This window comes from Jatropha curcas, chromosome 6, assembly GCF_041381405.1.
Source record: "Jatropha curcas cultivar XTBG-Jc1 chromosome 6, XTBG_Jcur_1.0, whole genome shotgun sequence".
Lineage (NCBI taxonomy): Eukaryota > Viridiplantae > Streptophyta > Magnoliopsida > Malpighiales > Euphorbiaceae > Jatropha > Jatropha curcas.
Window position 1 is genome coordinate 4,626,812 of NC_143156.1, and position 25,103 is coordinate 4,651,914.

Genomic DNA, 25,103 nt, shown 5'->3' on the forward strand with positions numbered 1-25,103 from the left:
GCTGTGACTCCTGATAAGATGGTTGGACCAATAAAATTACCTTGCTCATATCCCGGAACCTAGTTGAAACCATGAATATATTGGTAAGCTGACCATTTCCTGATTATAAAGCTGAAAAATTTTTATGTTACTGAAAAATGAGGACTCTATGAAGGGCCATATTCATACTTGTGACAGGGCAATCAAAGAACCAAGCCTGTGGCAGGCCAATTTCCTTACCTACTTCCTACAATGGAGAGACATATTATTGCGTTCCTAGTTCCTACCAATTTTCCTGTACATAATCTATTTTTCAGGTGTAAAATTATGTACCATACCCATCCTTCTGCAGTAAAGGAGTGTCTGGTGCTAGTAACAGAATAGTGATGCAAGCAAAATATCAAATGGAAAATAGCATACCACTATATTTCTTCCATCAAGCAGTAGTCTGGCACCATTTTCAACACCACTTTGAATTAGTCTATGTATTCGTTCCTTGGCCTGTGAATGCAGCAGTATCCAAGCACAATAAGCTCACTTGAAGCATGAATTAGACCACTTTCATTCTCATTCTTTTATCTTCTGAATTGATAGAAGTGGTGCAATCTACATGATAGATTATTGAAACATGGACAATACCTGTTTACTAATGACTGGACCCAGGTCCGCATCAGGCTCTGTTCCAGCATTTACTTTAAGAGCTTTTGCACGTTCCACAAGTTTGCTCTCCCTGAGAAATATTGCAAAATATCTCCTTTATGCTACGATACCTTTGTAATAATATCTACGACTATTGAAAATACATTGCACACCATGTGACAAAATGTGTAATGATCTGCAATCTCAATCCAACATGCACGCTAGAGGTCTCAAACAAACACATAAGAACAACAGAGATGCATGCCACTATGGGTAGCTGGAATTAACAATAGAGTAGCTGTGACAACATAAATGAATTAATGCATGCCACTGTGGGTAGCTCGAATTAACAATAGAGTTGTTCCATTATGCAGCAGACTTTGACATATTCTTGTAGCCAGCATGTACTTTGAAGAAATAGGTAGAAGTTACCAAGCTCAGGTGATATATTATGCCTTAGGTTTTGCTTAGTTTGCTGATTATATAATTCCCATTCTGTTCCTAGAAACCTGTTCTTGCATGACACATAGTTACTTTCTTTTTTTCAAAAAATTACAAATGATTTCAATGCTACATAATTGCAAACATGTACATCTTCATATGCTCATATGCATAAATTACACATAAAGTTGGTGAAGCAACAGCAAATATCAACATTACATTAAAGTTTTAGCCTCTGAAATCAAATCAAAACAATGCAAACAGAAAGTTTGAAAATCTATAATAAAGAGGGAGATGGAATTAGCAAAAACCATGATTTTGAGTCCCCAACAAAAACTACTGTACTCAGTGCCATGCAACGTTGTCCAGCAGCACCAAAACCGGCAGCAGTTAAGGCGTTTAAAGTAGAATCCATGTTTGCATCAGGTAAGACGATTGCGTGATTTTTGGCTCCCATGTTCGACTGAACAACATAATCATAAAGCCAACTAATTTCAATTTCAGTATTAGCAAACAATCGTATTGCAATAGCCCTAAAAGACTGGATGGTTCTGGTGAAGAAAATCAACTTACCTGAACCCGTTTTCCCTTAGCTGATGCTCTTCCATATATGTGCATGCCAGCCTTCAGTATGTCAACAAAAAGATGAAATGAGAATGTAACTATGATACCAGTGACACCGTGTAGATGACTTTCATGATGACCATAAAAAGAAAATCAAAGATATACACTAACTATGATGCACAACCAGTTATAAAGATCAACCATCCTTAGATGATGAAGTATATGTTCAACTTTCATAGAAGGAACATAGTTTTAAGACCATCATGTAATTATATGCCATGTATTTTCTTCCAGAAACATGAATTCATTTTTCATTTTCATCTTTCAATTCATTTGTACACAAAAAATGCAAAAGATGAGTGGTAAGTAATGAGCTTATCTGCATAGAAGATACTTATGTTTCCTTAAGTTAGAAACAAGGAATTACAATGTTAGTTCCTTGAAATTGCACAGATGGAGAACCTGGATTTCTAAGTGTTCAGTTTTTATCAAACATGAAACATATGAATAGCAATTTGCTGCTTTTTGGAAAATCTTCCACAAGCAAGCATGATTTTGTAGTTCCCAACTCATAAAATTTGAGACTATATATCATAAAGGAATAATGCTGAAAGCAATGAACAACTTACAACATTGGAACCAACAAAAGATATAGCTCTGATATCGTCATCATCACAAATAGCATTAACAATATCCTGTTGCAAAATTGACAAACATTAAGAAACAAGTTTGCTAAACCTAACATGTACTACCACCAGTGTACCAAAAGTCATGAGTCTGTGACTTAAAATTTTATAACTAAAAAAATTGTAGCTGTTTTCTGTGGAGTATATAATAGCCTGTAATTATTTAGACATTTTAGAAGTCATCAAGTGAAAACCAACAGTTCTTAAAAGTGTGAAAAATATTCAGCAAGTCCTTTATTGTATTCTGTTAGGAAGACAAGAACAGCAAATGAATTTCAAAAGAGAAAAAGCAAAAAAAAAAAAAAAAAAAAAAAGGCTTATTGATCAGTCATAGCATACATTAGTGCCATGAACAATATTTAAGACACCATTAGGCAGACCAGCTTCCATTGCTAACTCTGCAAGCATTATAGAAGCCCCTGGCAAAATAACAAAAATGAAAACCATGGCTGAGAGAGCAGTATGAAATTTCATATTTATTTTTTCCATGCATGCAATTAATCAAATGAAAGCTTTAAAAAGAACACAGTTGGTTTAACCGAACCATTTTCATTCATTCTTCGAAGTCCACCCAAATGTATTGTGTTTCTCATACATTTGAAAAGAACATAGAATGATACTTATGAATTTGCAAACAAGTAGCAATAAGATGCACAGAATACACAGCCATAACACTCCACCTAGGCAAATGGACTGCTCAAATCATCTCCTTCACCTCATTTGGCAAAGGAATTCTTTGCACCACAATGTTTGCTCTCCTGCCCAGAATTTTCCAGGACTTGCAAAGCATATATTTTTAAAACACTGAGCATGGAGCTTCTATAATAAGTGGGCGATTCCAAATACATTCTCACAGAATTCTCAACATTGATAGCTATGATATAATGGGGAAAAAAATAGGGCAACCACTACATGCAATGGGAATAACACCTGGCAACATAGACACCTATGTTCCAAGTGCTATAATTTTAGGAGGATTTGGTCTTGCAACTATAGAAAATTCCACATTTCTCAATTCCATGTGCCTCAAAATTACAATGGAGGCCACACTTTCAGTGCAACTAACTTCTAAACAAGTTTAGAATTCATCTATCTTTTTTTCCGTTGTTTAATATGATATAGCCCCATAAGAGATTATGCTTAACAATTTAATTACAACTTAACACTCACCTGGATCTTTTTCTGATGGCTTCAAGACAAAGGTATTACCACATGTGACTGCAATAGGGAACATCTGCAGTAACAGAAACAAGCAATTAATGATTTTTCTTTTCCTTTTGTTTAAGAACTGACAATTCAATTGCAGCGCAAAATAATATTTGTAGGCTCAAGAAAACTAAAAAGCATTAAGATGAAACAAGTACATATAATTGTTTTGACACATCTAAGACACACCATTCAAATTTCATCCCCACCAAAACAAGTATGTAATTATGCTAACATCCAGTTAAGGATCAATCATAGAGTTAAAGTAATATTATGAAAAGGAAATTAAAAAAAAAAAGTGTAAAGAAGAATACAAAGGTTTACCCATAAAGGAATCATTGCAGGAAAGTTGAAAGGGCAAATCCCAGCACATACACCGAGCGGCTCTCTAATGCTGTAGGTATCAATTCCATTTGATACATTAGGGACATACTCCCCCATTTGTAAAGTTGCCATTCCACAAGCATGTTCCACCACCTCTACATAAGAAATGTGAAAGAATCGGTAGAGCAAACCAACAATTAAGGTAATCTCTAAGACCGGTTCACCACAAAGACTTCTTAAACAACAAATGGAAGGCAAAAACAAACTAACCAAGCCCACGGAACACATCACCATGTGCATCCTTCAGAGTCTTCCCCTGTTCAGTTGTAATACTGATTGCTAGCTTATCCTACAACAAGATGACAAGGATTAATCAAAAACCTATTTTACAAAAGATAAAAGCAAATACACCAAGGCAACTTGAATCCAGCATGCTTACAATATCTCTACGAATAAGCTCTTGGAGTTTGAACATAATGCGTTGGCGGGTTGTAACTGGCGTGTTACGCCAAGTTGGAAAAGCCTGCTTTGCAGCATTTACTGCAGCTTTGAACTCTTCGTTTGTAGTCAAAGGAACCTGTGATACAACTTCTTGTGTAGCCTATTGTCAAACTAAAATCAATCAGAACCCAAAAAAGAACAACTACTTGCAATATGAATTCAATTCAAAAAAGAAAAATTCTAGTACTCACAGGATTTATCACATCAATGGCTGAAGATGATTGTGAGTCAACAAATGTCCCTCCAATGAGATTTGGAACCCTCTGTCAACGTCGAAGCCAGGAACTCAATTAAACAACAACAAAAAGTCACACCACAATTTCTTGAAATAAAAAAGACTGTCTTTAAGCTTAATTTGGATCAATCAAAACATAAATGAAAAGAATAAGAACATGATTCAATAACAAACAACTTGACTAAACCAAGAAATTTACATTTATATCATTCACATGTATACAAAACATCTACCAGAGGTTTACGCTGACTTGAAGAAGGCTGAGTAGCAGTAGAGAAATGAGAGCTCCTCAAAGCAAAGATCTGAGACCTCAACGTCCTCAGATTTTTCACTGCAAGCACATTAAAGAACAAACAAAAATCAAAAATCAAAATCATTTCCTAATATGAAATCAATTATTATTGATAAATTAATATTCATTACCTCGTTGAATAGAAAATTGAAGCAACATCTCTGTATTGTTTCCTTCTCTGTCTGTCTTTCCTTCACTGATTCGACGAGGGAGACTGGGTGTGATTAGTGTCGTGGCAGTGTTGCTTTTGAAGGGAGTGACTTACTGGGATCTGAACGTTGGATTGAAATGAGGAATCATCGGTCGGTAGACATTCAAAGTTGCTGACAGTTTTTTCCTTTTTTTTTATTATTAGGACATGTAAGCATATTTATCCAAAACAAAAATTAAGAATTAAGAATGGCTAAATGCATCTTCTAAAAAAAAGAATTAATTAAATGCATATGCATACCCATCAATTAAAAAAAAATCTTTTGACATTTTAAATTTTAGGAGAGACTTATCGTGTTATTTAAAATTATAAACTTTAATAACCTTAAACACATTTCTACATTATTTAATCTTTACATCTAAAATATAAAATATTAATTCCATGCAGTTAGTGCAAATTTTCAATCATTTTTACATTTTCAATTATTTATTAATTTTTTAATCGATTAAATAAAATCATTTCCACGTTTTCAACTATTTAATAGTTTTTTAATCAATTAGATTTTATAAATTATTTTATAAATTAAGGTGTTTAATAGATATAATTTATAAATTAAAGTGTTTAATATATTAAAATAAAATTTAAAAAGTGCCAAAAATTCTTTTTGTAAACTCAGGAGTATACTTATAGCCAATTAATAATAGAAAAACAACTAATCATATACCCGCCTTGTACGAATATGCAATTCTTTTATTATTTAAAAATATTAATGATGATATTTATTAAAAATATTAAAATAAAAAAATTAACGATATTATCAATTTTATTAATTATTAAAAAAATAAGAATATTAGTAATATTATTATTTTATTATTTATTAAAAAAATAAAAAATATCATTGGTAGTAATATTAATTCCAGCTCCAATACTATTTAAATTAAAATAAAGTGAAATTATGAAGTCAAAAATAAATAAATAAATAAAATAGATATAGATATAGAGGAAAAAAAAGTAATTTTTAAAAAAATGAGAAAAATTAAAGAAGAGGAAGATAGACATTAGAGGAAGAAGCCATATTTGTCTATTTAAAAGTTACAAATTTTCTCAAACAAGTTAAAAGCAAAAATACTGAAATATTAGGAATCTCAATCTCCTAAAGAAGCGCCAGTTCAGCAATCAAAATGATGATAACGATAATGATCGTCCATCCTTGAGATCAGATGATAATTTTAAAAGAAAAATGTAACAGATATTGGACAAAATCACAAAAAGAATCTTATCATTGATTGCCACCTAATTTCATCATACACCAACAATTATTCTTCTGTTTTCAAAAATTAAAGTACAACCATATTGCGAGAATAGTCAAAATCCGTGATACGAAAATAGTCTCGTATCTAAAAGATATGGAACACTCGTGGTAATAAAAAGAATAAAAAATTATTAAATTAATATCATAAACTTTTATTTTAATAGTTAAATCTTTACTCAAATATTATATATACTTACTAAATTATAATAAAGGAGAGTATTTATTGATAAAAGGTTTGACATAAAAAATCATCAAACCTTGTAGTTTAATTAGTCACCAACATCACTACAAAGCTAACCAATCTAAACTATGCATCTTCCATGTTCGCTCTTCCTACAATGATAAAACCTTGTGAGTGTGAGATTGGATGCATGTGATAATAACTGGAAAAGAGGACACTGGTATAAACAAACTGTGCCATTTTCTTTACTCCAAAATGTTAAAAAGAAAACTAGTCCTAGATTTTTGTTCATTCTAATATGATCTTTAAGAGCTTGGCAATTCAGCAGCTGACAAATCTTCACTTGGCAAATCTCTCCATTGTTGAGTTACAGTTTTAACTTGGGTGTAAAACTGTATTCCAGCTTTGCCTGCAGTAATTGTTTGAAATAGCTATCAATCTTCAACTTCAGAAAATGTATAATTCTCCATTGAAAGTCAAACAGAAAGTTACTTTTTAAAAGGGTGTATATTTACCATCAAAGTTGACATCTCCAGCAAAAGATGGCTTGCAGCTGATAAACGAAGAGAATGGCAGCGGGACTGAGATAGGTACATTAATTCCAACCTGAAGAACACCAAGTTCATTGAAAAACATCAATGAAATGTAAATGGAGACAACCATACATTTGAGAGGTTTAAACTACTGTAAAAATTTAATGGCAGGAAACATGAAGTAAAATATTTGAATCTTTAAAATTAACACAAAATACTAGTTAAGCAGACTACATTTGATTTTGTGACTGCCACCTTACCTGCCCAACCTCAATGTCCGTCTGAAATTTTCTTGCAGCAACACCGGATGTAGTAAATATAGATGCTCCATTGCTGTACCTGTGAGAGGATACACATAAAAACATGAAACATTACTTCAAATCATTTGACTTTAAGGGGGTCAAGAGAAGCTGAAAGTTTGGGAATACTTATTTCCATTAACAATATTTATGGCCTCTTCAATAGTATCCGCCTGAGAATAAGAAAAATATTTGTTATTTCCTCAATTTAGTAGTAGTTAGACAAATAGATGGATGGAAAAGTAGCAAACCTGCATACAAAGAAGAACTGGGCCAAAGGTTTCGTCCTGCACAAATCAACATGGAGTATCATGAACTTGTGATGAAGTTAAGCTTACCAGAAATCATCCAAGATGGTCTCTAAATAAACTACCTTGCAGCATTCCATGTTGACTGTGACATCAGATAAGATGGTAGGACCCACGAAGTTCCCATTTTCATATCCAGGAACCTAACAGATATCAACAAAATAACATCACAAAATAGGCCACGGTAGATTCATTAAATATCCAAAGCTGAAAGAAGACTATATGCATGCTCTATTACTGCTTATAAAATGTCACAATGACCCACCTCATCTGTGATGAATCAAATGCATAGAGCAGAAGTAAGGAGGAATAGTAATCGTTGCAAGTTTTTTTCCCCCGGTAGCTAATATTAAATAATTTATTAGAGTGATTTTTTCAATCTGTACGAGGCACATTCATTCATAAAACTAGATCCAGCTGGGAAACTCTTCTTTCCCAATATCCCCATCATCAAATATAGTTATGCTACATCTACATATGAGCCTTTTCTTAGGCCATGATCAGTGACAAATAAGAAGACAGCTTTATGTTCGTAAATCTCCCACTCTTTGATGCTGGACTATATTTTTGGCCTTTCCTTTAACATGAACCATCCTTTTTCTTTTACCTTGACCATAATATGATAGAATCATATATGGTTGCTTGCACAATCCCTATAAACTTTAACTTGCAACTGAATTTTGGCTAGGCCAATCAAAGACATTGTTGTCAGTTGTGTCAGTTGTACAATGCGTCCATGCCAGCTCCCAACATAACTCCTACTGTAGTTCCATAGAACTAGTGCAACCCCTCACCTATCATAGTTTCAGGATTGGTGAGGGCTTCCAACACTAAATTTAAGCTTTTCCATGGACTTGCCAGACCAAAATCACAGATCTTAGCAACTAATTATGAGAATCAACTGCAAGTCTTTTTCTATGGCTGGGGGAAGCCAGACGAGGAGGAGGTAGGGGAGAGATTATTAGGGTGGGGACTATATTGTCATAAAATTCTGGAGGAACTCGTAGCAACGACAAATAAGACAGGTAAACAAAAACAAAACCAGATACCTCAATCTTTCTTCCATCAAGAACTAGTTTTGCACCACTTTCAATGCTTGCCTGAATTAATGAGCATATGTGTTCTTTTGCCTGTCAATAATAAAGAATAACCAGAACTTACAGTCATAAGCAGGCAGGGCATGTACACATGATGAATGCAAATGCCTAGCAACAGTTGCAAACAGGTTTGCCATGCAGGATATAATAATTTCTAAAAATTATAAAAATCTAAGTACTTGCAATTCACTATCTTGATTTAGAATCAAAATGCCGATTGGTAAGGAAAACTTTGACTGAACTATGCACCTGCTTACTAATGACTGGACCAAGCTCTGCATCAGGTTCTGTTCCAGCAGTTACCTTAAATGCTTTAGCACGCTCTACTAGTTTCTCTTCCCTAGTAAAAAGCAATAGCAAACTGATCTTTAAGTTTGTTATTCAATTTTTGTAAAAAAAATCAGTATCTTTTCATTTTAATATGTGAAGAGGAAAAAATATAGTAGAATTTCTCAAGGATGTAAGAGGTAACTTTAATACATCTAATAAGTTTTGAGAACATGTTTTTTTATCAAATTTTTTTTAGCTATTTAAACCTTAATCGATAGGAATGGATTGCTTTGGCCCATGTGTGTTATTTTGGAAAGCCAACCATTTTTGTTTTACCACTTATACTAGGTCTAAGAACAACAACAAAACTTAGCTAACAAAAGTCAATCTAATTCCTCACATATCATATCTGAAATGTATCTCAATCCCCTGAACTAAAAAAAAAAAAAAAAAAAAAAGCCTCTAGAAGCACCCATAGGTATTGATTCAACAACAGAAACATGTTATACAATGCATGACAACTTGGAATGATGGCTAGCTACCTAGGCTACTCTATAAGAAAGAAAAGTAGGGGAGAAAGAAAACGGATATGCAGAATACAGGATTCACCATTAAATCATTAAATTAACCACTTATCAAGAAGAAGGGTCTTCAACAAAAACAAACCAAATTGTCCACTCTATGCTAGAATGGAAAACACTTATTACTCTATGATAGGTTGGAAAACACTTATTCAAGGTGCAAATAATCATTATTTAATTTATTGAATAAAGCTTTTCAAAAAGAAAAATAGAAAAAAAGAAATACTGCACAAACTTGCAATTTGAGGCCTTCATGGTAGTTGACTTGATAACTACCAGACCAAAATGCATATAAATTTAAAAGAAATAAGATACCATGGACTTAGGCCTCCAACAAATACAACTGAGCTTAGGGCCATGCACTTTTGTCCTCCACCACCAAAGCCAGCACCAACTAGAGCATTCAAAGTAGCATCCACACTTGCATCAGGCATGACAACTGCTTGATTCTTTGCTCCAATATTGGACTGAAGCAACCAATCGACCAGCCAATTTGCATTCATAAAAAACCGTTTTTGCACACAAAAAGATGAACTAGAAATTCTTAAAGTAGATCAATGGAATTTACCTGAATACGCTTTCCTTTAGCTGATGCCCTTGCATACACATGTGCACCAACCTAAAAGAGCATGACAATAAAAATACTTCTTATTGATGGAAATGTCAAATTGCAAACCTAAAACCATTTTAAGATAAGAACAATACTTCTTGTTGATGGAGATGTCAAATCAAAACCTAAAACCATTTTAAGATGAGAATACTTGAAGAAGTCACATAAATCATGTTGCACAGAGGCAGCCTACTTAGGCATGTGTGTTTGTGTGTGTGCGTGTGTGCATGGACAAAACTACTCATTAGAGGAGGGGGTCAATTCCTCCCTTTCTCTTAAAAAAAAAAATTACATCTCCAAGGTTTGAACCTTAGTTTTCTAGTTATTTTTAAAGCACTCCTACCACTTTGTTTCCCTTTAACTTGTCTGTTATATAATTTGCCCCCCCTTCTATTTAAACTTGGCTTCAGCCCCGTGTGTGTGTGTGTGTGTGCATATATATGGCATAGAAACAAACTTAACACCCACAAGACCTGAGATTTGAGAAAAGTATGTTCTAACATTTTCAGCATCTTGTAATATTGCTCTTGCCTCCGATATCATATGAGCAATGGCAAATAATTTCATCATTCATTTCCATGTTAATCATGGAACGCCACAATAACTGATCTCATAAGCAAAGAATGAATTACTCAAACTTGTACAGTAGAAGTGCAGCAGCACTTAATGTAAAGTTAAAGCAACAGTGTACACTTATAGCTAACATCACAAAAAGGATACTTTTTATGAATGTCACAACAAGCAGAAGCTTTTTTAGAGGAAAAAACTCCTACTCAAATTACCACACTGACAGTCATTCTGTCTACACTAGTTCCTGGCTATAACCACCACAGTAACAGCTACAACTGCAACCCAAAATACAACCACCAATGTAGCCCCCCACACACAATCATACTGCCATCATAAACAGATGTCTTGTCCCCTCCAGACATAGCTTTCAGTCTTTACTAGACGCCAAAATGTCTCATCTCCTTCAGCACAAGGCATTTTTCTGGATGTTGACTTTAGGCCGATGCATTTCTTTTACCCAAATTAGTATATTAAGTGTATTCAGGTGTCTGTAGCACTCTCTATGCTGAGATGGAAAAATTGGAAAACTATTTCAAGAATAAAACTTCAGGGAATAAGTCAAAATAAAAGTTTGAACTTTCAACAGTTTTCCCACATCCTTTTTCACAATAGAACCTGTACAAGGAAGCATAAATTGTCATATGCAGATTGCACTTTTTGACCCTAGAAGCATGCAGGGAAATAATAAACCTGCAATGTTTGGCTAGTCTAGTAGCAAAGAAAGATGTTTTATCATCTTCAACTAAAAGCACAGACAACTGCATATGCATAAACTGAAATTACTAACTCGCAAATTCCACAAACATATGCATCATATGGAGATATTATTCAGCAATATGTATCAAAATGTGCAATTAGATATGACTTACTGAATTCTGACCCACGAATGAAACAGCTTTAATATCACTGTCATCACAAATAGCATTAACAATGTCCTGGAACACAAATAGTTAGATGATGAGAACCGAAGAATGAAAAAGAAGAATTGTTTCAGAAACAATACAAAAGGAAGATATGTCAATGCACCAAAAGGATTCAGTTGTGACATATTCAGTTGAATAATTTAAGGCTAATGCACATATTCTCAAAACATAAACTTTCAGTACTTTGGTGAATGTGTAAATGGTAAAGGGACAGCAATAAGTTATGTATTTTGTATTTTAACCTTTGCCTCATGCTCACATGGTGGCCTAAAGAACAAAAATCAGTCAACTCTCCAAGTGACACTGACACCATAAACTGGTGAAACCTTAGAGTGAAAGAAAAACCCTGACTCAATTCTTAAAGTAAAACCTTACATTGGTACCATGAACAATATTTAAGACACCATTAGGCAAACCAGCCTCCATAGCTAACTCCGCTAACAACAGACAAGCCCCTGCAATAATGCAAGACAGCATATTATTTGATTTTGAACATGTCCCATGTAATGGCAGACCAAGTTGCACAATATATAAAAGAAAGATCCGGAGATCCTTAGTTGAACTCAAAGGTTCAATGCTTCAACAGCATATGAATTACAAAAGCTCAGTCAGAAGGGGCAATTTTAAATCAAAACCTTCTAGTTTGAATTTGCTTAAATTGCATACGTTACACAAAATCCTCATCAAAGTACTACAAAATTGACTAGACTAGTTAAATTTTTTCCCTTATGATTGCCATAGCATGAATTTTATATATATATATATATATACTACTAGAAGTTCTGATAATTAAAGTATTACCACATGTGAATATACTATAGAAATCACCTGGAACCTTCTCTGATGGCTTCAGAATAAAAGTATTACCACATGTGACAGCAATAGGAAACATCTGCAAACAAATAAAAAACACACATATATAATTAAACTTCAAACAAACAATATGATTCTCTTTATCATTCCTTAAGCAATTGATGACAGCTTAGATGCAGACATAAAAAAAAAGGGGGGTAGGGGGCCATAAACCTAAAAAGCACTGTAACTAGGTCATAGTACTAAATTCATGGTCTGTACACCATCACAGCCACTATCACCATGTTTACTTGTAGAATACAAAGTACAGAAACAATGGCAGTCCCACAGGTCATGTGTACCAGATTAATATTGTGGCCAGATCAACAGACAATGAGTAACAACACAAGGAAAGAGTATAATAGACTTACCCATAGTGGTATCATAGCTGGAAACTCAAATGGGCAAATTCCAGCACAAACACCAAGAGGCTCTCTAATGCTATAGGTATCAATTCCGTTAGACACGTTGGAAACAAATTCTCCAATTTGCAGAGTTGCCAATCCACAAGCATGTTCCACCACCTCTATGAGGGAACATCCAAGACTTTGTAGAACACAAGCATCACAAATGATATCATTCATGGATAACATATAAAAGAAACTAACCTAGGCCTCGTGACACATCAGCATATGCATCTTTTAAAGTCTTCCCATGTTCAGTAATAATGCAAATGGATAGCTTATCCTGAGAGAGAAAATAACCGCAAGTCATATCGACCAGATATTGCATTTTCAAGTATACAAATCCAAATATTTACAATGTCTCTCCGGATAAGCTCTTGGAACTTGAACATGATTCGTTGACGAGTGGTAATCGGCGTGCTTCTCCATGATGGAAATGCCCGCTTTGCAGCAAATACTGCAGCTCTGAATTCCTCATTTGTAGTCAAAGGAACTTGAGAAACAAGTTGTTGTGTTGCCTATCACATATCAGTAAATAATGGGAAGGAATGAACAAATACTATCGAATAACAGTAAAAAAAAAAAAAGAAAAAGACTTTTGAGGGCATTATATAAACTTACAGGATTTATAACATCGATAGATGCAAAAGACTGTGAATCAACAAATTTGCCACCAATGAGATTTGGAACCCTCTGGCAGGCATTAACAAATAGGTTAAAATCCAGCCTAATTACTTAGAACTTCTAACTAACTGGGAATAGAGAGAGTTAAAGAAGAAGAGAAAGCATAACGATTTTCTAGAGATACTCAGGAGAAGAGAAGTAAGAATCTTTCTCCTATTGCTTCTATCAAAATCATTTTTGATGAGATCTTGTTGATCCAAGGTATGTTAAATTTCATTGGGACTTACTGTGGGACAGCGCTGCCTCCAAGAAGGCTCAGTAACTGAGAGATAATTGTTCCTAACAGCAGATTTCTCTGGTCTTAATGACCTGAAGTGTCTTACTGCAGCACCAAAAATTAAGGAAAAAAATCAGTCTGCCAGAAATTATAGTCTAAATCCTAAGGACATGAGACAATTGATAACTTAATTGCAACATTCTTCAAAAGTACAAAACATATCCGCATCTAGTCAAATCTAACGCATTGAGAAAAGCATCAGCTCCAACTGTCACTGAGGAAATCAGGATAAGCAAATGGGTAGAATGGAACCAGAACATAAACCTTAGTTTAGCTGCCAAGCACTCTTGCCCTACAGGTGTGGGAACAGTAATTAATGATCAGTGAAGGACCAGAAAATAAGAACTTTGTCACGTCAATAAGATATGATTCATTATTGCACACTTCAAAGATAAGCCTAATACAAAAACTCTCAAAGCTTTGCCAAAATATCCAGCAAATAAACCACTCTAAAATCTTTGTAAGCTGATTTCATCTTCCAATTCAAGAACTATATGTGACCACAAAAGGCGTAAGGAGAAGGAGGTACTGTGAGAGGATAGTCAGGGAACAGAAGGGAAGGAAAGAGAGATTTTTGAAGAAAAAAATGAATAATGCAGAAGAAGGGGGAGAAACACGTTTGGTTTTTTAAGAGATATATAAACTCAATCGTAAAATTTGATGACAGTATCATTAGGCATGGAAAAAAAACAGAGTATTATTGTATTTTGAGAAATAAAGTAAAGTAAAACAAAAGAAGGGTGAAGGATAATAAATCTTCCTTGTACCATCACTTTCCTCCTCTGCCAATCTGTAACTGTAATTCATTACACCCCAGGTTGCAATTGTTTCTCATATTAAAGGGGAAGGACTACCCTGTCGTCCCCTTTTCTCCTCCTAAAAACACTTGCAAGCCTAAGCGCAAGGCAGGGAATGCTCATTCACCACCACCACCCACCCCCCCCCCCCCCCCGGGGGGCGCGCGGCCCTCTTAAAAAGAAAACTGTGTTATGTGGATAATTCTACAACACAATGAAGCCAAAATAATATCCTATGCCAAAGCAAGTGGAACTGCAAATGATGAATTCTAAATGTTGTTGCATTTCTCCAATCTCTACAACAGAATACAGCAAACACAATAAAAAAATACATATTCCAATAAACACTGGCCTGCCCATCTTTTCCTGATAGACCCATGGCAGGTGAACAACAAATTCCCAAAGTTCACAGGTAGAAAAACAGAGCATCAAATATGGAAACAAGTTCTATTCTGAATATTCCAAGTGTTAGAACATTGCAAGTGATACCTGTGGTCTCACAACTACATTTGCACATGGCACATACATCCTACAATCCACATATTTCTAGCAGATTATTGCATCATCATAAACCCCACAAAAATCTTAGAACTCAGAGGAAACCCCAACTATCCAAATGCGATTTGCCAAATGGAAATGGTCTGAAAGACGGCCATAAACAAGAAAGTTCTTTTTTTTTTTTTTTTTTGTGAAAATCATGAACAAGAGAGTTAAGAAGGGTTTAAATCCACCAATCTAGCCTTGTAGAATGAGAAAACCATAAGCTATTAAGTAATCAAAGAAGATTAACAGTCCCTTTAAGACTTACAGGAACTAATCCATCTATGGTGTATTTTTATTTTTTATATTAGAGATGTAAAAAAGAAAACACAGGGAAAGGATAACACCCTATCCTTCGTCATCTTAAGAACTTATTCAGGACTCATCATCAACCTTATCATTTTTGGTTTTACCTGTCTTCCTTTCAAGTCCAACAATATGAATGCACTCATATGATATGACTAAAAATCTCTATGGTCATTTGTGAACTTATCCTTAAACTCCAATTCAACATTCTTACCAATGCAATCATTTCCAAATTGGCATTTCATGTGTATCCAAACATGATATAGTCAAACACTTGAAGACCAACAGATACAGATAAATTCTGAAAATGATTGGAACAACAAACTTCTTACAGTGACAAATTGCATGGATTAAATGACCAATGTTCTAGTGACTTATGATCTGTAGAGACACGCAATTCAATGCTACGACATCAATATATTTGGAAATGGTTAAAATCAGGTAAAGGTTTAAGAAACACGAAAGGAAATAAAAAATAGAAGCTTGACTATAATTAGAAGACTGGCTCCACCTGTCATATTTCCTTGTCGGATTTTTGCTTTAACATTGTATACGTGTTTTGGAGTGGATAGAAGATCTGGGTTGCTTTGTCTCAATCTTTTCAGGATTTGGCGAGGTTTTAGTCCAGCTTCAGTCATCTCTTTAATTAACTGAACTTCCTGTTCCGAGAAGCGACGGGCGGAAGGATGTTCTGAAATATCCTTCAATGGCTCATGGTTGTGTGTTCCATTTTTTATTGTAAGCACCCACAATCCATCATCCTTCTTCCCCACAAGTTCAAAAGGACAGTTGGTAAGACGAGAACCAGTTTTTCTTTTACGAGTACATTCAGCAGGAGATTCATCAATACCTTTCCGCCTATTGCGATAAACACCTCCTCTGTCACATCCAAGTATTACTACTCTGTCTCTCTTAGATTGCTTAATAGTTACCACATATCCCTGAGATACAGCAAAGTCTCCGACATGTTGTATAAGTTCTTCACGATCTACAAAAGTTCCAGGTGGAGGTGGAAGCATTTGAGGGTTTTCATTCAACTCTGCACTACTTTCAATGTCCATCTTCACACATGAGTGGACCTGCAGTAAACCAAAGACATATAAAATCAATTCACTCTAATCAACATTTGACTCTAGGCTCTCCAAGCATTTGAAGATAGTAACACAACCCCCCCCCCCCCCCTCTCCCCTTCTCTTAAAAAAGACTAAAAAAAAAAAAGAAATACAGATGGAATTAACTCGCCCTAGTCTCATTTTGTTTCAAGCTTTATTAGCATTTGAAGGCATAACTTTTCTTCTCTCCCACCCCCACACCCCCCCCCCCCCCCCCCCCCCCGCCCCAGCTATTATTTACTTCAAGAGTGTCCTCTTCCTATAATATGAGGTCACAGCCAGAAAAGCTTGAATGTTTACTTTTTGATCATTCTGCATCAACTGCAATTTAATGACATCTCATAAATTAATACTAAACTCATTCTAACGTCACCATATTCACAATAACATGTTAATTAACAAAGAGATGGTGTTTGGATTAGAACAAAATCTACAAAGGCTGCGACCCACTGGGACAAGAATCAGTATGTACTGCAGTTCAGTTTTGGGGATGAAAATTCTATATCGTACTTGACAATGACAGGGACTTACATATCTTCCCAAGAAATAGACACAAACATGAATTGACACCATAAAGTCAGCAAAAGTAGAATAATACCTCAGAGAAGAGTTTTTATGTTTCCCTCTTCAAACCAATTCGCTTTCTTTTCAAAAGTCTCATACTCCCTTGTAAAATAACTAAGGAATGTTTACTTCAGCTGGTTCATGCAGCTAATAGCTGATTTGTACTTAACAGCTAGGCTAGATGCGTTTAGTGAGGATTTTAATCAATAACTAATAGCCTATAGAATTTCAATCCGCTACTCATTCCATAGCTGCATTTTGGAGCCTTTTTCCTATCCGTTATTAGATTTGTGTTTATATTACTATGTTAACCTTATAAAAAATTACTAATAAATTCTTTTAAATTAATATTTTTACTTTTATGTCATCATTTTATTTATTTATAATAACTATAAAAAATTATTATAAAAAATTTTTATTGATATTTTTTACTTATTATTTTTTGTTTATATAACATATTAAAATAAAAATAATATAGCCATCTTAAAAGATAAGGAATATATACATATGATACATGATAATAAATAAAAATAATTCATTTTTACATTTTAATAGTAACCATTACTAAAATTTTACCAAATACCAGCATCCGTTAACCATATGCTATGACAAACACCTAAACCAAACAAGCTCTAAACTAATTTACTCTTTTCTCAATTAAACTTTACTTAATAAGGGCAACGCAAGAGAACGGAAGGAAATCCCTTCTACTCCATTGCCATATTATCAAATTTCTTCCAAAATTTCATTTCCTTTTCCTATATTTTCTCAATGTATTCAGTGAACAATGCATTCTCATATTCAGTAACATAATTGGCATTTCAGCAGGGGAAGAAATATACTAGCCAACAATCCTAACGAGAAAATTTTAACCTTTCCATTAACTAGACCAAATTGATAATCCAAACTAACTTTTAAAAAAACAACTAAACAAATTTTGAACCTCACCCATTACTCTTCTAGTCTAACAAAAATAAGTTCCATAAAAATTCTCAAATAAATAATTCTTTATCCAGTAACAACGAAAATAATTTGATAATTTAATTTTCTTTGTGTCCAGTTTTCTCCGGGACCAAAATACACAAAAAAAAAAAAATAACAGCAGGAGCATATGCTTACCGGAAACAGCGATCGGCCGGTGATAACCGACGTCAACACACGTCCGGCAAGAATTGGATTTTGTATTCTTTATAGCACGGTGAATTGTGTCACAGTAGGAGAGAGACCTGCTTCAGGCAGGATGATTGGAACATGGTGGCCTGGGAGAAACGAGGTTCGTGTTTGGGTATTTGGTTATTGACAGTTGATGAAAGCCTGGAAGTACCGGACTGAACGGGCACAAAATGTGTTTGAACCAAACAGGTCATTTGTAATTTAATTTGGGTAATATTTTTCAATACCTTACCCTCTAGGTAATTTCAAAATGGACCCTCAACCTTAAAATTGCTATGACAATATTTTTTTTAAAAAAATATTAGTATTAAATTATTAGCTGGAATTTTCACTTTCTATAAAATTTGTAAACAACAAACAAAAATGTATGTTTTAATTTTTTTTTTTCCCCACAAACTTATTTGTAAAATAAAGAATTCTTCTGAGAGCAAATTAATAGTAAGATGAAATGTTTAGATTTGATATAATTTCTCAATTTCAATAATAAGACATGTAAAGAATGGCCAATATATTCAAGATTTACTAAATATAAAAATATAAAAACAATAATTCATGTATATCTATAATTTTATAAATGAATTGACTAAAAATGACATCTATATATTTATCTATATTTATATATATCTATATAAATATATAAAAAATCAAATATAAAAATCTATTTGGCATATGGACATATTCGGCACTACTAACTGTTTTAGTAGCTATTAGTGGTTTTACGAATCGTTAATTGTTTATATAACTGTTTAAAGTAAAAGGGTTTGGTAAAAATAGTTGTTTGATTAGCTGTTGAATTTAAAATGACAAAAAAAGACATTTAACTATTGAGTTATAATTTTAACTTGTGATTATAACATTGAACTCATTATAAAAAAAAGTCAATTTATAGTGTATAGTCCAATTATATAAATTGAAATCATTATCATTTCTAAAATGATTATACAATTTCCTCACATATTTCTCTATTAATTAATTATTAAATTATTTTATTTAAATTGTTGTGTAAAATAATGTAATTTTTTAACTTAATTGCAGACTTGCAGTAATTTTAATATAAATTAATTAAAAATAATATAAGTTAATTAAGGATAAGGATAAAGATAATATAAGTATAATTAAGGACATAATTGTCAAAAAAATTTTAATAAAAAAATGGAAAGGTGAAACGTTATATTTTAATAAACGTTATCTCATCCACTAACAACTATTTTATATATTACTTTAACTAACGACATAATTTACAAAAATAGTATTTTGACATGGTCAAAATTTTAAACTCTCCCTTAAACACTACTGCTGAACAGAGCCAATGTTACAGCATGAAGGTGCTTACATGTTGCAATACTAAAATATTATTTTATTGAATGAAAAATAGTTTTTATATTATTAAAATTATTTTTTAATATAATCAATAGAAAGCTTGAATTAATATTATTAAATTTTAAATTTTAAATAATTAATAAAATTAATAACAGAAAAAATAATTATTTCATCCTTGAGTTTTATCATAATTATTTAAGTAGTCTCTAACTTTTATACAAATATTAAAAAATTAAACTTTTACCATTAATTTTTTATAAAAAACCGAAGTACCCTAAATTTTTTAATAAACAGATTCTTTCAATCTCACTTTTTCTCTGATCCAAATACTCACAAAAATGGAAACACAAACCAAAACCCATGTATAAAAAAAAAAAAAAAACCAAAATTAAAATATAAATAGTATCTTAATTGAAAACCAATTTTCAATTAATTTTGTTAGATCCATAACCTAGTGAAAAATAAAGCCAGCCGTGCTAAAAAAAATTACAAATATTTGAAAGAATGAACTTTGTAGATAACTGAAAAATTAAATCCATAAAAGGGAAAGAGAGAGAGAGAGAGAGAGAGAGAGAGAGAGAGAGAGAGAGAGAGAGAGAGAGAGAGAGAGAGAGAGAGAGAGAGAAACTAAGAGCAAGTAAAAATTATGACTACATAGATAATTATGATAAATTAGTCATATTTGGTCTTGATAATAAATTATGATAATTTAATGACAGTAGTCATAAATTATGATAATTTCGTAATTATAATTCCATTAAGCGTGTTTTTTAATGGAAGGAGATATGACTATGTAGATAATTATGATAAATTTTAAAGACGAAATAATTAATTTCCCTTAATAATATTATTAATATTTGAAAATTTTCATTTTCATTTTTGTTTGAATAATTAACAGTATTTATATTATACATGTACTAATATATTTTTTCATTTTTTTTATTATTATAGAATTTATATAGATTTTCCTTTCAATATAAATAAAACAATAAAAGAAATACTCTCAGCAAATAAAATGGATGTCCCTTTACAAACAATATCAAGACAATTTTCATAACATTTGATTGATGTGAGCTTGATCAAGCTGCCTATGACAGTAGGATTATAAAGTGCATTTCTTGTCTTATGATCAAATTGAAATATAAATTTGTGATTTTTAATTAATCTATAACTATATATATATATTTTATTATTGTTACTACAATTAAATATTTATTTTTATTATTTAATACAATGGTCTAAATCATAGAATTAATTTTTTGTGGTGCTATTTTTTTAATGAAATTAAAATTAAAATTAAAATTTGTTTATAATATGATCATGTACATGTGAAATAGGAAAATTTTTTTTGATAAAATTAATGTTTGTATTTTGTTTTGTGTACGGAGAAATGACGGTATTTCTCGACCTATTTCAAATTGTGATAAACTTTCATAATTTTTTTTTTAAGTTTTTAGTATTTATCTGGCTTATACTGGAATTTTGGATTCTTCATTTAAAATGGATTCAACCACTGATATTTGTATAGAACTATAGATTAATTTTGAAATCTATTAAAATATTTTCAGAAAGTAAAAATTTTAAGCTCGTATTTGCAAAATTAATTTTTTTTAAGGAAAAAAAATATTTTTTTATTTTAAATTTTTATGCATATTAATAAGTATAACATACTGGATACTTGGTTTAGTGGTTAGTACACCTAGATTGACACTTGGTTTGGTGGGGATACAATCATATATTTAATTATAAACCATTACATTTAAAACTAATTAAATGACAAGTTACTTATAGAATATGTTACATTATCGAAAGTAAGATGCTTACTTCTCAAAAAAAAAAAAAAAAAAAAAAAAAAAAAGTAAGATATTTGTTTTTTACTATCTAATATCTAATTTGTTTACCCAAAATTTAAAATTCTAATATATATAAAATTATATTAAAATATAACCATTTTTATTCGAGAGAAAAGAAATGAATTTGTTTCCATTTAAACAAAATAATTTACAATAAACAAGGAAAAAATGTATATGGAACAATTATAAGAAAAAATTAATTTAATTGTGTATGTATGATAATAAAAGTGTAACATAAATAAACTTCCTCATCAATATATTTTGAATTCTTTCAATTTAGTTAATTTTATGGAGTCCCTGTAAACAGAATTGCATATTAGATTTTTTGAGTCATAGTGAGTTAGGCCAAACTAAAGAATGAATGAATCATATTTCATGAATTGCATTCTTTTCCCAATTCCAAACCAAACCAAACATGATCTTAATGCATAACTCCAAACTAAACATGATCTTAATGCATGATTCATTTCGGTCGGATTTAGAACGAATTTGGATTTGTTTTAAAAATTCAGTTACCGATGAGTTTGAATATATAAATCCAATTAGTTTTGGATTTTTGATATAATTACCATATATAACTAGCCGAATTTATTTTTAAATCTAAAATAACTAATTTGATTTAGTTCGATTATTATACCATTTGGTTTGAAATTTGAATAAAAAAAAAACACATTCGAATAAATCAAACCGAGATAATTCGGTTTGGTTAACTGAGTGCTCATCCCTCCAGATAGATGTCAAGAAAAAATATGCTGTGGAAATTGCAATTTGTCCTATATGAGGAAAATTTTATATCTAAAAGTTTTTCTTTGACCAACCTCCCTCTTCCATCCCCCACCTCAACACAAAAATACAAAGGGAAAAAAAAAAGAAAAAAAAAAAAAAAGGAAAAAAGAGCTTCACCACAGTCTTTTATTATAAAAGATTATGGGAAGAATTAAGAATATACTATGGAGATTAAAAAAAAAAAAAAGAATAGATTATGAAAAAAGAAAAAGAAAAAATGTTGTTATAGATGTACAATATGTTACTTTGATATTCTGCTTCAAAATGACAAAAAACTTTCACACATGAAGCCAAGATCACCAAACATGCTTCAGCTTAATGCATTTAAGACCATCAAAATCAAAGATTTCACCTCTACAAAGTCAAGACTCAGGGAACAAAGAGCTGCACAAAAATTCTTACAACACATGAATCCAGAGAGAAAAACCTAATGCCACACACCAAAAAAAAAGAAAATCTAGACCCAGCACAAGATCCCAATTCAATAAAAAGTCCAGTGTCAATAGAAAGAAGGAAAACAATATGGCAAAGTTAAAATCTCTTTTCAATATTGTTTCATTTCAAGACTGCATAGTAAAATGTATTTACAGGTTTTTGTTTACAAGCTATGAAAAACAACTCAATTCTAATCTCTGATCAACTCAACAAAAGGTTAATGGAAAACTAGATTCATATTCATATGTTATTAAACTACAAGGTACAATCAGAACTTACGAAACTGAGAAGTCCATTTCAGCTGAATTTGTTTTCACATCCTCAAAACCATTTTCCATGTCAGAATCAACATTAAGACTCAAAATGGATTCATCATACCGTTCAAATTCATCCACTTCATCACTATCCATGCACTGCTTCAATTTTTGCTCACACAATTCCAACTTTTCCTCTAATGACGCTTTTTCAGACTCATATTTCATTATAATCCATTGTAATAATTGAATCACTTCTTGATCATATTCTCGTTGTTGCTCTGCCAATCTACGGTATTGATTGGCTTCAATGTCTAAAAAACTTTTTTCACTTTGAAGCCTCAAAATCATTGCCATTGCCTCATCAGCAGCTGATGCAGAGGCCGATCTTTCCTTCTCAAGTTCCGCATAAGCCATTTCTGCTCTATGCCTTTCAATTTTAACCAATCTTTTCAATGCCTTTACATCAAATTCCTCATCTTCAACAAAATTATCAACTTCCTCATTATCATCAGTTGAATCACCATTTGTTTTCGCAGGTTCCTTCTTTGTGAACAGATTATTACCCTTAGTTCCAGACTTTGAATTATCCAAGAATTCCAACGAATTACACTCGCAAGAAATCATTTTAGAACCATTTACTTTATCAAAACCCTTTTCTGAACAAAACCCACATGTTGTCTCACCTGATTTTCCTCTAATTTCACAAAAAAACTGAATTAAACTCTTAACCTGCCAAGTAAATTGCATCAACTTCAATCCCAAACCAAACAACAAAAACAATCCAAAAACATTAAAAACTGGAGAGAAACACCCAAGAACCAAAAACCCACCTTTCAATTCACTATTTCGAGTTAACATTTTCAATAAAGAAGCAAAATCCATCAGAAACAGTCCCAGAAAAACCTTCAAAATTCTCTTATGCAACTCAAGAGCAGAGCAAACCGCAACCAACAAACAGAAACGACCCAGAAACTGCATGCGGGCTCCAGTGAAGATCTTTTCTTTCTTTTTTCCCTCCCTTTCTCTCAATTCAACTTTCCTTTTTCCCTCCCTTGAATCTCTCAATTCAAGAAGTTGTAGCATATAAGCGATTGATGATTGATCATGAAAGGATCGTATTAATGTAGTTGGAAAGAAATGAAAATAGAATTCAATACACTTCTCTATTTGAGTGTCCACAGAAGGAATTACATCTAGACTAGAACTCCCCACGGACTCGCCTTCTATACCAGAGATAGAGAGAGACAAGATAGAGAGAGGGGAAGAGATAGTGTCTGTTTCTGTGAACGTGAGAGTGAGGAGTATATATCGGGAAAGAAAAACCAGGGCGACCAAAACGAGGGCGCTCAGTCGGTTATTTAGACTCGGGAAAATTTAGGAGATATGGTATGGAATTGTTTCTGAAGAAGGAAAGATACGATATGGGATTTTATCTGTATATTAATCAATTAATTGAATTTAATATGACTTTACGTTTTTTATAAATTAGTAAAGATATATTTAGAATTAAAATCTTTTAACTACTCCGAATATTTGAAATCATAATTAATTTTATAAAAATTGACCATAAATGCAATGTAAATGTAAATAAATAACAATGTAATGACAAATATATTTTAGAATTTTATTTACTGAAAGAAAATCGAAAATTTTTATAAATTTTTAGTTTTAAGAATAATTTTAGAATTCAAAACACATATATTTAAATTCAAATTTTAGTTTAAATTCTTAAGTACCACTTTAAATATAAATGACATTTAATTCCACTATCTATTTTTAAATTTTACTTTGTAATGTGATGCTATTTCTTTATAAGTATTTAAGAATCTTTTATCAAAGCCAATTAAGTATCGTCTGATTAGTCTTCTCATTTATACGAGAATTCTAAGTACTCTCAACCGCCACAAGTGTTCTCACCAAATTAGTGAATCCAAAAAAGGTTATCTCTATTGTGTAACTCGCAATTTTATCTCAATTTATTGAATCTATCAATAAATCAAAAAAAAAATCTTCCATTAAAATGTGCCCATAATTCTTTTTT

At 32.2% G+C, this 25,103-nt stretch overlaps 3 protein-coding genes across 4 annotated transcripts; all 3 read right to left on the minus strand.

Moving 5' to 3' along the window:
• ALDH6B2 (aldehyde dehydrogenase 6B2) lies at positions 1 to 5,191 on the minus strand (the record flags this gene model as incomplete). The annotated part of the gene is given in 14 exon segments (XM_012219203.4): positions 1 to 59; positions 400 to 480; positions 619 to 709; positions 1,371 to 1,522; positions 1,633 to 1,683; positions 2,253 to 2,318; positions 2,649 to 2,728; positions 3,480 to 3,543; positions 3,840 to 3,994; positions 4,110 to 4,188; positions 4,279 to 4,440; positions 4,532 to 4,603; positions 4,809 to 4,906; positions 4,999 to 5,191. Coding segments are annotated over 14 exon segments (1,238 nt in total), but the record flags the coding sequence as incomplete, so codon positions are not given.
• A 1,340-nt stretch (positions 5,192 to 6,531) lies between these two features.
• LOC105636026 (methylmalonate-semialdehyde dehydrogenase [acylating], mitochondrial) lies at positions 6,532 to 18,589 on the minus strand. Its single transcript, XM_037641266.2, has 20 exons — positions 18,358 to 18,589; positions 16,074 to 16,641; positions 13,870 to 13,964; positions 13,580 to 13,651; positions 13,315 to 13,476; positions 13,163 to 13,241; positions 12,926 to 13,080; positions 12,531 to 12,594; positions 12,078 to 12,157; positions 11,649 to 11,714; positions 10,168 to 10,218; positions 9,915 to 10,066; positions 8,998 to 9,088; positions 8,701 to 8,781; positions 7,717 to 7,794; positions 7,595 to 7,630; positions 7,473 to 7,516; positions 7,305 to 7,383; positions 7,027 to 7,117; positions 6,532 to 6,920 (listed from the first exon to the last, which is right to left on the minus strand). The coding sequence occupies exons 2-20, from the start codon at positions 16,621 to 16,623 to the stop codon at positions 6,817 to 6,819; spliced, it is 2,130 nt and encodes a 709-aa protein (XP_037497194.1). The 5' UTR covers positions 16,624 to 16,641; positions 18,358 to 18,589; the 3' UTR covers positions 6,532 to 6,816.
• A 4,304-nt stretch (positions 18,590 to 22,893) lies between these two features.
• On the minus strand, positions 22,894 to 24,477 carry LOC105636025 (protein FLOURY 1-like). Of its 2 annotated transcripts, XM_012219200.3 has the most exons (2): positions 23,893 to 24,031; positions 22,894 to 23,791 (listed from the first exon to the last, which is right to left on the minus strand). In XM_012219200.3, the coding sequence occupies exon 2, from the start codon at positions 23,684 to 23,686 to the stop codon at positions 23,081 to 23,083; it is 606 nt and encodes a 201-aa protein (XP_012074590.1). In that variant the 5' UTR covers positions 23,687 to 23,791; positions 23,893 to 24,031; the 3' UTR covers positions 22,894 to 23,080. The 2 variants fall into 2 exon arrangements, with proteins under 2 accessions (XP_012074590.1, XP_012074589.1); XM_012219199.4 differs by having other exon boundaries at positions 22,894 to 24,477.
• Positions 24,478 to 25,103: the final 626 nt, after the last annotated feature.

Bases quoted from the DNA above. Each gene is read 5' to 3' on its own strand.
- LOC105636025 (XM_012219199.4), bottom strand. From the start codon at position 24,145: ATGCTACAACTTCTTGAATTGAGAGATTCAAGGGAGGGAAAAAGGAAA.
- LOC105636026 (XM_037641266.2), bottom strand. From the start codon at position 16,623: ATGGACATTGAAAGTAGTGCAGAGTTGAATGAAAACCCTCAAATGCTT. The intron at 13,477-13,579 runs GTAAGTTTATAT...GATATGTGATAG, and splicing joins CTATCGATGTTATAAATCCT to GCAACACAACAACTTGTTTC. The intron at 10,219-11,648 runs GTAAGTCATATC...ATGCTCTTTTAG, and splicing joins CATTCGTGGGTCAGAATTCA to GTTGGTGCACATGTGTATGC.